Source organism: Punctularia strigosozonata, assembly GCF_000264995.1.
Source record: "Punctularia strigosozonata HHB-11173 SS5 unplaced genomic scaffold PUNSTscaffold_3, whole genome shotgun sequence".
In the NCBI taxonomy this organism is placed as follows: domain Eukaryota; kingdom Fungi; phylum Basidiomycota; class Agaricomycetes; order Corticiales; family Punctulariaceae; genus Punctularia; species Punctularia strigosozonata.
Genome location: NW_006767435.1, coordinates 585,813 through 598,547, shown reverse-complemented (window position 1 = coordinate 598,547; position 12,735 = coordinate 585,813). Strand labels below are relative to the sequence as shown.

The following is a 12,735-nucleotide window of genomic DNA, read 5'->3' as shown; positions in this document are numbered from 1 at the left end:
GACGAGGATGCAGCGTATGCGTGGTTGTCTTGCCACATAGCAGGTGCAAAGAAGGGGGGAATCTGGCGTTAGGACAAGGATATGCGGCGGACGTGTAATACGTGGATCATTGCGCCGCGCGTGGTAGAGTGGCGGGCGTTGCAGTCACTGACCGAAGCACGTGCCGCAAAAGTCTCCTTTACTCCTGCCATGGTGAGTCCCGCATTGGGTCGATCAGTAACAAGAGTCTGACGTTCTTCTCCTCATCTAGCCTCAGGTATGCTTGCGCAATATACGCTGTTTGGAATTTGTCTAACGTGGAATAGAACGAGTACATTGAGGAGCACATTAAGCGCCATGGGCGGCGGTTAGATTACTACGAGCGCAAGTAAGTACAGCTCGTAATATCTAACTTCGTCCTCTTAACTTTATCTCAAGACGCAAGCGCGAGGCCCGTGAATCTCACAAAGCCTCCGCGATAGCGCAGAAGACATTCGGTATCAAGGCGAAACTCCTTCACGCCAAGCGCCATGCGCAGAAGGTCCAGATGAAAAAGACGCTCAAGGCGCACGACGAGAGGAACGTCAAACAGGCGGATACATCTGCGCCAGAGGGTGCCCTTCCCGCATACCTGCTCGACCGAGAAGGCCAGAGGGATGCGAAGGCGCTCTCGTCGGCGATCAAAGAGAAGCGGAAGGAGAAGGCGGCAAAGTATGCCGTGCCCTTGCCCAAGGTCCGAGGCATCGCGGAGGACGAGATGTTCAAGGTGATGCGAACCGGAAAGAGCAAGAGCAAGAGCTGGAAGCGGATGGTCACGAAGGCGACGTTTGTCGGAGAGGGCTTCACGCGCAAACCGGTGAAGATGGAGCGGTTCGTCAGGCCGATGGCGCTGCGGTACAAGAAGGCTAATGTAACGCATCGTGAGTTTTGCCTTAATTCGTGTCGAGGAATTGCGTGCAACTGATCTTGCGGTTAGCCGATTTGAAAGCGACGTTCCAGCTTCAAATCCTCGGTGTCAAGAAGAATCCGCAATCACCGATGTATACACAGCTCGGTGTTCTCACAAAAGGAACCGTAATTGAGGTCAACGTATCGGAGCTGGGCATGGTCACCGCAGGTGGCAAGGTCGTGTTTGGGAAGTACGCTCAAATCACGAACAATCCAGAGAACGATGGCTGCATCAACGCCGTCCTTCGTGAGTTTTTACCTTACCTCGGCACGCTCATGGTACTGATGGGAATGTCAGTCGTCTGAGGTACTTGACGCTGCTCACGTCTTCTGCATGTATTGGTAGTCTATGGTCCTATGTCCTAATAAGATGCATTATCCGTTGGAGGGACTTGTGCTGTGTGAGCGTCGCGAGCCCGAGTTTAGGGTCAAGTGATCCTCTCCTCCCTCCCTGCTCGACATGTCCGCCTCACCTTCTCCTGGTCCTTCCACCAAGCCTGGAACACCGACTCCCAAACATGCCACCAACGCAACGGACAAACAACGCGCTCAGCTTGAGCGGCTGCTCAAAGATCCGGCAAAGCCGGCATATATACCCCCGCCGCCGAAAGACAAGACTATACGACCACCGAGGGAGATGATGAAGAATGTACAGGGCAGCAGTGCCGGTGCAGGAAGCGGAGAGTTCCACGTATACAAGGCCAGTCGACGGAGAGAATATGAGCGGCTAAAGATGTTGGAGGAGGAGGCGCAGAAAGTTCGTTAGTCGCCATCCTTGCCCACGCGCGCAGGCTGACCTTGCCACCCCAGGAAACGCTTGAAGCCGAGTTCGAGCGTAAGAAGCGCGAACGCGAAGAGGCTGCTGCTGCGAAAACGAACAAAAACAGGGCAAAGCGGCAAAAGAAGAAGGAGCGGACCAAAGTGGGCAAGGAGAAGGACGCCTCGACCGACGGCCATGCCGGCGACGGCGTTCCGCTCAAGAAGCGGAGGTTAGTGAACGGCGCAGAAGTCACCTTCAAGAGACCCGGGGAGGAGAGTGACGACGAAGACGAGGGGGCGTCGGGTCCACAGCCCGCTGACGGGCGGCAGGACGAGGGCGACGAGGAGACTCGGACGGTCGAGCATACCGGGACGACGCCGCTCGCAGAAACCCACCAGATTGTGATACACGAAGATGACTGAAGGTCAATACGATCTCAACACTCGCCGCTGTACCAATACGAACTGCAGATGCTCTTCCCGCCTTCTTCCGCGAGGATTATTGTTCGTATCCCAACTCAATCTAGTTCCGCCCAGTCCAAGAATGTCCCAGAAGCATTCTCATTTCTGACGGGGCACACTACGTAGGTGATGACATATCGATAAGTAAACCGAGCCATGGCTTGCCAGTCTAAAGATGTATCCAAGTCCATGTGGACGGAGGCTAGCGGATCGTCGTTCTCAAACCTTGACCTCCTCCACCTTGTTCTTGTCCTCGAACGGGTTTTGGTCCTTGAAGGGATTCTCGGGCTTGGGAGCCTCAGACATGACAGGTATCGATACGGGCATGCCGTTGACGACGCCGACCTGAGGCGGAACATTGCCACCCTGGTAGTAACTCGGAGGGGCGTTCACGATCTACGCCACCATTCAGCAACACGACGCATGGTATTGTTGGCAAGAAAGGGACGTACGTTGCCCGGGAGCGTGTTGAATCCGAAGGACCGCGACGCGCGCACGGACGGCACGTCGATGATGAGGCAGATGGACATATTCATCACGCCGGGAGTCTTGACCTTCCAGGTGGGGATGACGGCGCCGGGACCCATAGTTGCCCTGTCCTCGCGCTCCCACTTGTGCACGATGGCGTTGACCTGGCGGTTTCCCTGGGAAGAAAGATATGGCTCGGGGGGAAGGGAAAACTGGGTGCATGATGGGCTTACAATGAACTTCCAGATGGCCATGGGCAGCCAGAAGAGCAGGAGGGTTCCGACGAGGATACCGAAGCTAACCGCTTTGGCCTCGAAGAAGAATTTGACTTCCCCTTCCCGGTTGTCGTTCATCGCGGCGAGGATGACGCGGTACAGGGCAACCGGGAGGACAATGACCGCACTGAAAGTAGAGCATGGGTCACCACACCGCATATATGTCCACATTATGATGCACTCACATGAGCCCGATCAGTGTCCAAACGCGCTCGAACATTGGCTTTGAATATTTCGCAGACGTCCTCGTGATGACCGGCACACGAGCATTCCAAGTGTCACGAGAGATCTACCAGGGAGACTATCAACCCCATTTCGTATTGAAGGGAGAACAATACGCACCCATCTCTGTAACTCGAACGGAGGCGCAGGCGGGGCAGTTTCATTGGCCGACAAGTACTGAAGACCGCATGGAGTTAGCATTCGCCGGCAGCACGACGGTGGAACACTTCATACGACAGTGATTTTGTCAGAAGCCTTGGGCGCCGCAAATCCCTTGGGAATAGCCATGGTTTATTTATGCCGAAAGTCCTAGAGCTCGGGAAGAAATGCGGTATATGAAGGTCGCCCTGCGACTGTTGCGGAAGATTGATATGCGACCTGCGAGAGCGTCAAGCCCGTTGTAGAGAGAAATGCTAGAGACAAGGAAAGAGAGGAGAGGGAAAAGACAAAGGTGATTGCGTCCGCCATCTTGTTGATGCCACTGGCCGAGCGACCGTGCCCCGGTCGTCAGGCCGCGCTCTGTGCTAATCTCGGAGATGCCACGTGCTAATCTTAGACGAGCAGGCTCAACGCGATCCCAGGGAAAACATATGCTCCCACTACGGATTCCATGCACGGGTACAGTTGCAGTTCGCGATAAGGGCGACGCAAGGCTTTCTCGTCTGACAACAGCAAGCCATGCCTCGCCGGGTGCTCATTGGGTTCGGTGTCGACGTTGATGCCGTCGCCGGCTGGTGCGTCCTGGATTACACCATGGAATAGATGCGTCGGTGCCATCCTGAATTTGAACTTCAGGCTTGGCTCATATGGAGGGGAGGATTCTCCTTTGGACATCTCTCGAGTATGTTGTCGTTCACCGCCTTGTCGCCCTGTGCGATATGACCGATCGCCCATGAATAGGGGATGTACGCCGGGGAAGTGGGTGTACCCCGCCTGCTGAAGCTCTTCGACAAGTACAAACTGAAGACGACATGGTTCATACCCGGCCATAGCCTTGAGACCTTCCCAAAGGAGATGGCCGCCGTGCGCGATGCTGGTCACGAAATGTTCGTCGGGCTTGTCACCATCGCGTCCGATCCCGCTGACTTGTGGCGCGTTCATCCCGCAGCGGTTTGCACGGGTACTCCCACGAGGTGCGGTTCCCCATCACACGACGCTGCCGCCCGTGTATTTGGAGCTGATAGTATCTTAGAACCCCGTCTCGATGACCGCCGAGCAACAAAAGGACATCTTAGAGCACACTTACAAGCTTCTTACGGACTTTTGCGGCGGAGTCTCCCCAAAGGGCTCTGTCGCGCCTTGGTGGGAGACGAGCGCGGAAGGAACGGATCTGCTGCTCGACAAGGGCATCGAATACGGTAAACAATGTCCAATATACCCTTTATTGGCGCACGTCACTGAACTTGACGTCGCGTAGACCACTCTAACATGGCACATGAGTATGGCACCTTCTTCTGAAATTTGTATTCCATCTCACCAAACATCGGCCCTCAGCTCTCAGGCGTACTATCTGCGTGACAAGGACACCTGGACCAAGATAGATTACTCTGCCAAAGCGGAGACGTGGATGAAACCTTTGCAGCGGGGAAACGAAACCGGCCTCGTCGAGATACCAGCCAACTGGTGAGTCAGCATTCACATGAAACAGCTTCTTGCGCTGACAACGATTTCGATAGGTATCTAGATGACCTACCCCCGATGATGTAAGGGCGTTATCATATCGTTCCGGCTACGCTCCCGACGATCGTGTCCCAGGTTTATCAAAGCCAGCGCCAACTCTCATGGATGGGTACGACTTGCATAAACACATCGAGCAACTCGCCGAGCTCATTTGGCGTTTGTGTAGGTCAACGCCAGAGACGTCGAGCAACTCTGGAAGGACATGTTCACGTATCTGTACCGGTATAAGCCGACCATGCTCTCTCGCGGTTCATTTGCCTGACTTGTGTTATTCTGGATGCAGCGAGGAGGAGGACTTCATATTTCCGATCACCATCCATCCCGACGTTAGCGGGTGAGTCCTCAGCTGCTGTCTTGGCGTGTCATCCGTATCTGACCGCTGTCCTTCTTAGTCGCCCTCACGTCCTGCTCATGCTGGTGCATCCTGCTCACCGCCTTTCCACCGCCGGTGCACTGCTGACCTCTTCTCCTTGCCGTGCTGCGGACTTCCTGCTACTAACCGTTTCTAGGAGCGCTTCATTGAATGGGTCAACAGCCATGATCATGTACACTGGGTCCCCATGATCGAGATGGCTCGCGAGTTTCGAGCGAAGCAGAAACCCGCACAAGGCGCGAAGATGCCGCGAGGATTTGCACACGAGTAACGCTCATGATGCGTCACAACCATCCTCGAGCGTTAGGTACCCAATCAGTCGCCATTTCGAAAGCGATGTCATGGATTTGAATAGCAGCGGGGTCATTCCGAGCCGGAAAGGTCTGCCCGACAGCGCGGAGCAACCGTGCCAAGGTCGATCATAATTGGTTCATCTTGCCTACGGGCAAGCGGTACAGGCGTTGCGTGAAGTATTTCCTAGTCTCGCCCCATCGTTCTTCCTCGTCTTTCCCGACGAACACGTCGACATCGCTCCATTCTACTTGTATTCCGAGTTCGGCTAGATGCAAGTCGCTTAAATGCGTGTAGACGTCGTAAAACAGAGCGTCTAGGTGATGCGTTATGAGTATACAGTCGTGACATGTGCGAGCGACGTACTGGTGGCACCCAGCCCATTGAAGAACCCAAACCTAGAATGTGGGCCTCGCAGGAGATCAGGGACGTGCTCGAAGAACTGCTTCAGGTCTGCACGTTAACCAGAAAGTGAGATGGGGACGCTCGGGCGTTGGTGGGCGAGATCATTCTGACGGACCTTTGTAGTGCTCTGAAAACGTATCGGTGTACACGACGTCGAATCCGCCAATGCCTAACAATTGTTCGCTTTCGACGAAATCTTGCCACTTGCCTTCGAGGATCCTCACATCTGGCTTGTCATACCATCCTCGAGCTTTCATGTGGGCAAGGACATCTGGATGTGGTTCAATGATGACATGCAACGCAGGCGGTGTTGGTAACGACTGGAAGATGCTGTCGATCTACGAAGATTCAATTACCAGTCAGAACCAGTATGTTTGCGAAGTCTGCGCGGAGGACTGACGATACCAAGTCCGAAACCGACGTTGAGGACCCGTAGTCCGCTCCGAAGATTTTCGTGGTCGGAGCATAGTTTTCGCACAGATTCTTCCACTGCGAGAATGCTCAGGCATCGATCGCGGACTGGTTACGCAACAGAAGAACCCACTGATCTCGCGCTCCCAGCCCATCATCACGCCGACATCCTCATCTCCGGACCGGACCACGCAAATATCCTGGCCGTTCGCATCCTGCGTGAACCGAAGCCGCGACGCGAGGAACTCGTCTTGCGACCCAGAAGCAGTGGTATCCGATGACCGAAGCACGAGAGCTGAAGGAGACTCAAAGGCGCTAGGTTTGGAGGATAGCAGACCGAGTAATAGCTCTGAGACCTCATGTGCATGAGAACGGGTTTTGTACTTTCACGAGACGCGTGTCACCAGTTCTGATACCGGCGTCGCGAATGATGGTGTAGCAGGCTTCGTTATTCAAGGAAAGCGCGACATCCCCTGCCGTATTGCCGATATTGTCGACTGGAGGAGAGGGTAAGGAACACCCACAGAGTTACAAACGAACGGAGATCACCTGCGTTCCACACCGCCCCATGCTCGATGAGTAGGCGCACCAAGGCTTCACTTTCAGTGTAAGCAGCGGCATGCAAGGCGCTCCATCCGTCGGCGTCTTGCCACCAGAGGGGAGCATCCGCGTCGATCAGCTGCTTGATCTGCGCGAGGGGGGCGCGTTCCAAGATCGCGGACACAAGAGCCTGACCAAGTTCCTGTAGAACGGAAATGGCTTCCTCTCCTGATGCGTCCATGATCACGTTGAGATTGCGAGTTGACCGCGATAATTATTGTCTCTTGGTGAAATAGCAATGTTCAATTCCGACTCCTCGAAGTTAGAGTTCTGAGGTAAAGCGAGGTACGGAAACGTGAGAACAGCGTGCTGAGCGTGCGCCTTTGCGGATGGCGGTGCACTTCCGCCTTGTACGAGGCGCGCGCGAAGAACCTCGCTCGCAAGTGTCTCTGCAGATACAATAAATCTTCGAAAGCCTACTCATCTGTCCTCTCTGGATGCCTCGTATCACTACGAACCCGTACAAGCAGGCGGTCCCCGACTTCGGCAGAGCCGCGCATGCAGCAGTACGACAGCTGGAAAGCCGTGGTGACACCCTGGAACAAGCGGCGCAATCCCTCGTTGACGCGTGGCGAACCCAAAACACTCAGGAGAAGGAAGCCTGGGATCGGCAGTTGCGGGAAGATAGGGAGGCCGAAGAACGAGCAGAGCGAGAGAGGCAGGAACGGGAGGAAGCGGAGAGAGCTGAGGAAGAACGGGAAGCTGCTAAGAACCGACCTAGGGCTCCTAGGTACGGTCGCGACCAGATGGTAGCCGACTCCGACGCATCGCAAGTATCTGCATACGCCCTCCAGCGACTAAAGCAATACAAGTTCGTCCACCTATGGTACTTCGGAGGGGAAGGAAAACGCGAGGCAACGGAAAACGCGATGGTCGCGTCTGAGGACGTCTTCTACATGGCCCGGGATGGTGACGGAGTTGCCCTGCGATTGTCGTCGTCGGCTTGTGCCTCGAAGAACTGCAAGGAGGACAAAGACCTGGATTGGCGCCTGTTCACAATCGCAAAAGCGGGGCTGCTCAAGGAAATGGGGAACGTAGGGTGGAGCCAGGAAGTTGTGCAAGACTTCGTGGACTTCTTTCACTCCATCGAAACCCATTCCATCCGTAACGAGAAGTACGGTGTTGCCTCTCTCCTGATTTATGAGCAGGAAGTGAGGCAAGAATGGCACCTCACGTACGAGCATAACCCAAGCAAACTCTTCAACCCGGCGTTGTTCAACGAGGAGCGTCTCCATCGGATCATGCTAAAGTATCTCCAGAACCAAATGTATGAGGCGGCCAAAGCGTGAGTCTTGTCTCTGGACCAAGTTGCAAGGTTAAGAGCAACTCGCTAACCGTATTCGCATCCCCCCTAAACGCATCCACGAATCGCGGCTCACATTCCATTCTCTATGAATGTCCATACCTGTCTCACAAATTTTTGCTCGTTGGCACAACACGGCGCGTCAATATGCGAACGAAATACATGGCATGGCACGCTTGCATCGCGTCAATACGCGATTGACAACGCGTCGCGACGCGAATCATATCGGTGGCGAAACTCGCGCATGTTCTTTCCACAATAGCCGCAGCACGCGCGTTAGGACCCATGCGCACGGGAAAGACAAAGACGGCACGTACGAACGCGCCATACGCCCGAGGCGAGAGCGTCTCCGGACGCGACCAGAATTTTCGTTTTGGCGCCGGCGCGATCGCCCATTCGCCGTGCGCCTTATGCCTTGGATGTCACCTCCACGACGTGCGCGCCTGTCGGTCTCCTGTGCTTTGGAACGGGAGGACCAAGGCTTACTGCTCGCGTGACGACAACGGGCATCTCGTTGACCCAAACAACGTCACCTTGTGCAAGAACTTCCAGCTTCCCCACGGGTGCACACGCTCAGCTCATACCCACCTCTACTGCCACCTCTGCTCAGGATGCGGACTCTCAAGTCATGGTGCTTGCGAGTGCCCGCTCGCGCAGAGCAGCTAATGCGCATACCCTGCATCTCGCGGAGGGATGGAAGCGCCAACTCGATCACCACGGGCTGGTATGTAAATACCCAACCTCGTCGACTCCATACGACATGGCTTCGACGCAGGAATTACCCCACCTAATTCAACGTTTCACTCCCGATAATCACGCATCCGTGGCGCAGCAGGCTGTCGAATTCCGGAAGACCATTGAGCAAGAGTTTGAACGAGGCCGCTACTTGGGCCCGTACTTGCAGGAAGTTATTGAGCGCGTACTGGGTCCCTTCAAACGTCTCCAATCTTGATCATTCCAAAACCTCCCAATCCCGCCAACTTCCGTATCATCCAAATCCTCTCGTTCCCTTATCGACCTCGTGACAACATCACCTCTGTCAACTCCTACATACTTACTTGAAGTGCTACAGCCTGAGAGTGCTCTTCAATCGAGAACACAGGACACACTATATACGGCCAGGGCTATGGATATTTGGTGCCTATGAAGTACACATGGCGAGATGGCCGAGCGGTCTAAGGCGCCAGACTAAGGATCAACAGCGAGTAGCTGTACATCTTCCGATAATATTGGAATCTGGTCCGAAAGGGCGTGGGTTCGAATCCCACTCTCGTCAAACCTTTTTATTCCTCTTCCAGAGGACAACTGAAAAGTTCAATTGGTGCTCACTGCTTGGCGGAGGAGGCGGAGAGAGAAAAGTAGCGTATTGTCGCGTACGTATCGGAGGCGAGGTGGTGCTAGTGGCTACGAATGACGCAATTTCTTTCCTCCTATAAAGGCCAGCCAATATGCCACCCTTTTTCTGAGTAGGAAGAGCGACAGGGACACGCACAACACCGCTAGGAGCTCCTTATTTTTTCTGCTGGTGTCTCGATGAACTCAGTCATGAATCCCGGTTTTGTCCAGGTACCGGCAGAGCAATCGACCAGTATGTACATACATCCAACCAGTTTGCGCAAGTACGGATATCAACACAGAGCAATTGACAGAATAGCAACGCAGGATAGCAACGAAGCCAGACTTGGTGTCCCCGTCATCATTGCCCCGTTGGTACTTGCACTGGGAAGCGTAGCGGTATTGGTCCCATCCGAAGGTACAACAGCGGTACCTGAGACCCCATTTCCCCCAACGGTGCCCTGCGTGGTAGTCGCACCCGCCGTCGAGGTCGCTCCAGCCGACTGCGAGCTGAGGAGTTCCGTGGCGGCGGCAGCGATGACGCCAGACAAAGCTGTAACGCTCGACGTCCCAGTCACGGTCGTGTACGAGCCAGTGATCACTGTGTCCGTCACGATCGACGGAGGAGCGACCGTGTGTCTGGAAGTCAAGTCCGTCAGCCTGAAGCAAGTAACGACTTCGAAAGATGTGCTGACAAGGCAGACGAGGTCCAGTCATCGTTGAATGCGCACGTATCTCCGAAGAGGGTGGCGTTGTTGTACAAGGACAGGCTTTGCATGTACGCGAATTGCTTGGGCATGCAGTCGGAGGTGAATCCGGGAGGAAGCTGGCCGTGCAGCTGGAGATAAACCTGCAGTACGCTCACTTGCGCAAAGTCCTGCAGTGGCCGCGTCATTACACGCGACTCACAAGGAGCTGCTACTATGATCACAGACCTCGACATAGTTTATTTGTGCGTATGTGTCAGGAACGCAGCTATCCCCGTCGACGGCGCTAATCCATGCGTCGGACGACGAGTGTCCATGATCGGACGCGTGCGTCGATTCTGTCAACGAACGGCGCGTTGAGCAAGTGATGACGCCTGGTCACTCGGCAACTTACCGTGAATCCAGGTCCTTTGAGAGCAAACACCGAAGTAATGGATGTCGCTGGCAAGAGTGTAGGCATGAGCTGAGCTATCTGGCATGAGCATGACCTATGCATGCATCAGGACTCCGGAATTGTGCGGTGTGGTCAATAAAGGACACTTACGGTTCCGACGTTTCGTCGCAACCCGATGGGCACGCGAGCTAAATGGTCGATGCCCTCTTCGAGCGTGATGTTCGCAGTTGTGCAGCGGCACACCGTCCAGGCAGAGCCGCAGTCACCCAAGGTGACGTTAAACGCCTGCATCTGCGCTGCGCATTCCTGACCTGGCCCTGTATACTGGGCGCAAATGCTGGGCACAGACGAAAGGGCGACGAAGGAGCGCGGGGGACCGGGGACATCCAGCATGTCGAATGTGGAGTAGCCTGATTGCTGAGCGGGATTGCTGAGAGTTCTGGGTAGCAGTTGCCCCTCAGGCTTTGGGTGTGCACCCACAAAGCTGAGTGCGGAGAGCAATAGTAAGGAGCCTTGCATGATCACTTGAGTGGATAGCATGGTGGCCCAGGAGCAGCGTATGTATCAGGCCAAGCACAGGCCGAGTGCTGAGGCTCCTCAACTCCGATGTCTGGCCGGATGTTAAGTAACCCCACACAGACAGGAATCGGAGGCTTGCTTGGATATACGGGCGGTTGCCATGATGGTGAACTTGAAAGAAGCGTGCCGGTGAACGCGAAGATCAAGCCGTCGGTAACCTAACCCAGTGTGACCCAGGACGATGCCGCTTCTTAACAGCATCCGTCGCTTCACCGGTCCTCTATCGGAGGTTGCTATACACGGTCCAACACGCGGCTCCGCAGAGGTGTGCAGAGGAAGACTCGAGGAAGTCCTCAGCAGTGATTATCGACCCGAAGCTAAGCCAACATGACCATCTACAGCATGTACATCTACGACCGGTAAGTCTCCCGCCCCCCGAGGAAGTCAAATTCACGCGTATCGCCTCGTAGTCACTGCGCATGCGTCTACTACCATGACTGGCATCGCACGAAACGGCCCAAGCCCGCCGCAGAAGGCAACATACTCCCCGCCGTTTCGCATGCGATCACGACCAACCCACCCTCTAGCGTCGCCTCCTCGGCGTACAACTCCCCGCGGAATACGCTCTCGTCGCAAACGGGCATTGTGGTAGCGCTGAACAGCGACGTGCCGCCCTCACCACCACCGCCCCTGCTCCAGACTGTGGCCCCCCAGCAGCCACAAGCCGGGGCAAGTCAGGGCAGCACGGGTTTGCCATTCGACGAAGAGGCCAAGCTCGTGTACGGTGTGATGGTTTCGCTACGCGCGATGGTGAAGAAGCTTTCTGGACGGTATGGTCGTATCCCCTGCGCGTCCAAGTTGTGGTGTCTGATCAAATGATCTGCATCCTGCAGAGACGAACAGTTCACCTCATACAAAACTTCCGCATACAAGCTTCACCTCTTCGAAACGCTCTCTGGCTACAAGTTCATCATGCTTTCCGACCCTTCTACTGATTCCCTTCGATTCATCCTTCGTCAGATCTATACCGGCCCCTTCCTCGAGTACGTTGTTCGCAATCCCTTGGTTCAGATGGACTCGAAGGAACGAGGCATCGATAATGAGTACTTCCGCGCGAGCACGGACCGTTTAGTCAGAGGACTGTCTGTTTTCCCGTAGAAGGGCAACGTCGCGTTACTAGCGAGGTGGAGGAGCGACAATTGCATGAACATCCATATCCTTGATTATCCGAAGTAGAGTAGATTGCTAAGCTGTACATCTAATGAAATCAACAATAACGGGAACTAAACAAAATCAGTCCTCCATATCCGTCAACGGACTGGCAGATCTCGCGTCCGCCTCCTTAGTGCTGCTCTCCTTTGTCGACAATTCAGGCTGCCCATCCCGCTCGCTTTCTTCACTCTCAAACTGCTTCCTCAACACGCTCATCAAGCTCTCCTTCATCTGCTTCTCAGCCTGTCCCTCGCCTTTGCCCTCGCCCTCCACCACCTCCCCTGCGACGGCTTCATCGAGGGCCAGTTTCGTCTCGCCCAGTCGCAACATGTCCTCCTCGATCGTACCTCTGGTGACGAGTTTTACGACGTCGACATCCTGTTTCTGACCGA

The 12,735-nt window shown here is 55.0% G+C and overlaps 7 protein-coding genes and 1 non-coding gene across 8 annotated transcripts; 6 read left to right on the top strand and 2 right to left on the bottom strand.

The window, feature by feature from the left end:
• Positions 1-81: 81 nt before the first annotated feature.
• Positions 82-1,318, top strand: PUNSTDRAFT_141728 (TGF beta-inducible nuclear protein 1; the record flags this gene model as incomplete). The annotated part of the gene is made up of 6 exons (XM_007380784.1): positions 82-192; positions 251-256; positions 306-367; positions 418-899; positions 956-1,174; positions 1,226-1,318. The coding sequence occupies 6 exons, from the start codon at positions 82-84 to the stop codon at positions 1,231-1,233; spliced, it is 888 nt and encodes a 295-aa protein (XP_007380846.1). The 3' UTR covers positions 1,234-1,318.
• A 69-nt stretch (positions 1,319-1,387) lies between these two features.
• On the top strand, positions 1,388-2,109 carry PUNSTDRAFT_131485 (DUF1168-domain-containing protein; the record flags this gene model as incomplete). Its single annotated transcript, XM_007380783.1, has 2 exons — positions 1,388-1,684; positions 1,738-2,109. The coding sequence occupies 2 exons, from the start codon at positions 1,388-1,390 to the stop codon at positions 2,107-2,109; spliced, it is 669 nt and encodes a 222-aa protein (XP_007380845.1).
• A 258-nt stretch (positions 2,110-2,367) lies between these two features.
• Positions 2,368-3,401, bottom strand: PUNSTDRAFT_42619 (uncharacterized protein; the record flags this gene model as incomplete). The annotated part of the gene is made up of 6 exons (XM_007380782.1): positions 2,368-2,544; positions 2,601-2,792; positions 2,850-3,018; positions 3,077-3,180; positions 3,234-3,290; positions 3,348-3,401. The coding sequence occupies 6 exons, from the start codon at positions 3,399-3,401 to the stop codon at positions 2,368-2,370; spliced, it is 753 nt and encodes a 250-aa protein (XP_007380844.1).
• A 313-nt stretch (positions 3,402-3,714) lies between these two features.
• Positions 3,715-6,698, top strand: PUNSTDRAFT_141726 (glycoside hydrolase/deacetylase). The gene is made up of 18 exons (XM_007380781.1): positions 3,715-3,847; positions 3,909-3,954; positions 4,014-4,159; positions 4,222-4,246; positions 4,306-4,471; positions 4,531-4,552; positions 4,608-4,736; positions 4,790-4,816; positions 4,869-4,902; positions 4,960-5,015; positions 5,077-5,127; positions 5,186-5,210; positions 5,303-5,773; positions 5,824-5,910; positions 5,978-6,200; positions 6,263-6,351; positions 6,407-6,622; positions 6,678-6,698. Exons 1-13 carry the CDS (start codon positions 3,792-3,794, stop codon positions 5,435-5,437), a joined length of 918 nt encoding a protein of 305 aa, XP_007380843.1. The 5' UTR covers positions 3,715-3,791; the 3' UTR covers positions 5,438-5,773; positions 5,824-5,910; positions 5,978-6,200; positions 6,263-6,351; positions 6,407-6,622; positions 6,678-6,698.
• Positions 6,699-7,310: 612 nt separating this feature from the next.
• Positions 7,311-8,754, top strand: PUNSTDRAFT_98407 (uncharacterized protein; the record flags this gene model as incomplete). Its single annotated transcript, XM_007380780.1, has 2 exons — positions 7,311-8,158; positions 8,439-8,754. The coding sequence occupies 2 exons, from the start codon at positions 7,311-7,313 to the stop codon at positions 8,671-8,673; spliced, it is 1,083 nt and encodes a 360-aa protein (XP_007380842.1). The 3' UTR covers positions 8,674-8,754.
• A 578-nt stretch (positions 8,755-9,332) lies between these two features.
• On the top strand, positions 9,333-9,452 carry PUNSTDRAFT_t38. Its single transcript has one exon. It is a non-coding gene; the product is annotated as a tRNA-Leu (tRNA).
• Positions 9,453-9,804: 352 nt separating this feature from the next.
• Positions 9,805-11,152, bottom strand: PUNSTDRAFT_131480 (uncharacterized protein; the record flags this gene model as incomplete). The annotated part of the gene is made up of 5 exons (XM_007380779.1): positions 9,805-10,150; positions 10,207-10,388; positions 10,447-10,556; positions 10,613-10,706; positions 10,763-11,152. The coding sequence occupies 5 exons, from the start codon at positions 11,150-11,152 to the stop codon at positions 9,805-9,807; spliced, it is 1,122 nt and encodes a 373-aa protein (XP_007380841.1).
• Positions 11,153-11,518: 366 nt separating this feature from the next.
• PUNSTDRAFT_42615 (TRAPP complex subunit bet5) lies at positions 11,519-12,289 on the top strand (the record flags this gene model as incomplete). The annotated part of the gene is made up of 3 exons (XM_007380778.1): positions 11,519-11,550; positions 11,602-11,961; positions 12,025-12,289. The coding sequence occupies 3 exons, from the start codon at positions 11,519-11,521 to the stop codon at positions 12,287-12,289; spliced, it is 657 nt and encodes a 218-aa protein (XP_007380840.1).
• Positions 12,290-12,735: the final 446 nt, after the last annotated feature.

Bases quoted from the DNA above. Each gene is read 5' to 3' on its own strand.
- PUNSTDRAFT_141726 (XM_007380781.1), top strand. From the start codon at position 3,792: ATGCCTCGCCGGGTGCTCATTGGGTTCGGTGTCGACGTTGATGCCGTC. The intron at 3,848-3,908 runs GTGCGTCCTGGA...TTTGAACTTCAG, and splicing joins GTTGATGCCGTCGCCGGCTG to GCTTGGCTCATATGGAGGGG. The intron at 4,553-4,607 runs GTATGGCACCTT...ATCGGCCCTCAG, and splicing joins CACTCTAACATGGCACATGA to CTCTCAGGCGTACTATCTGC.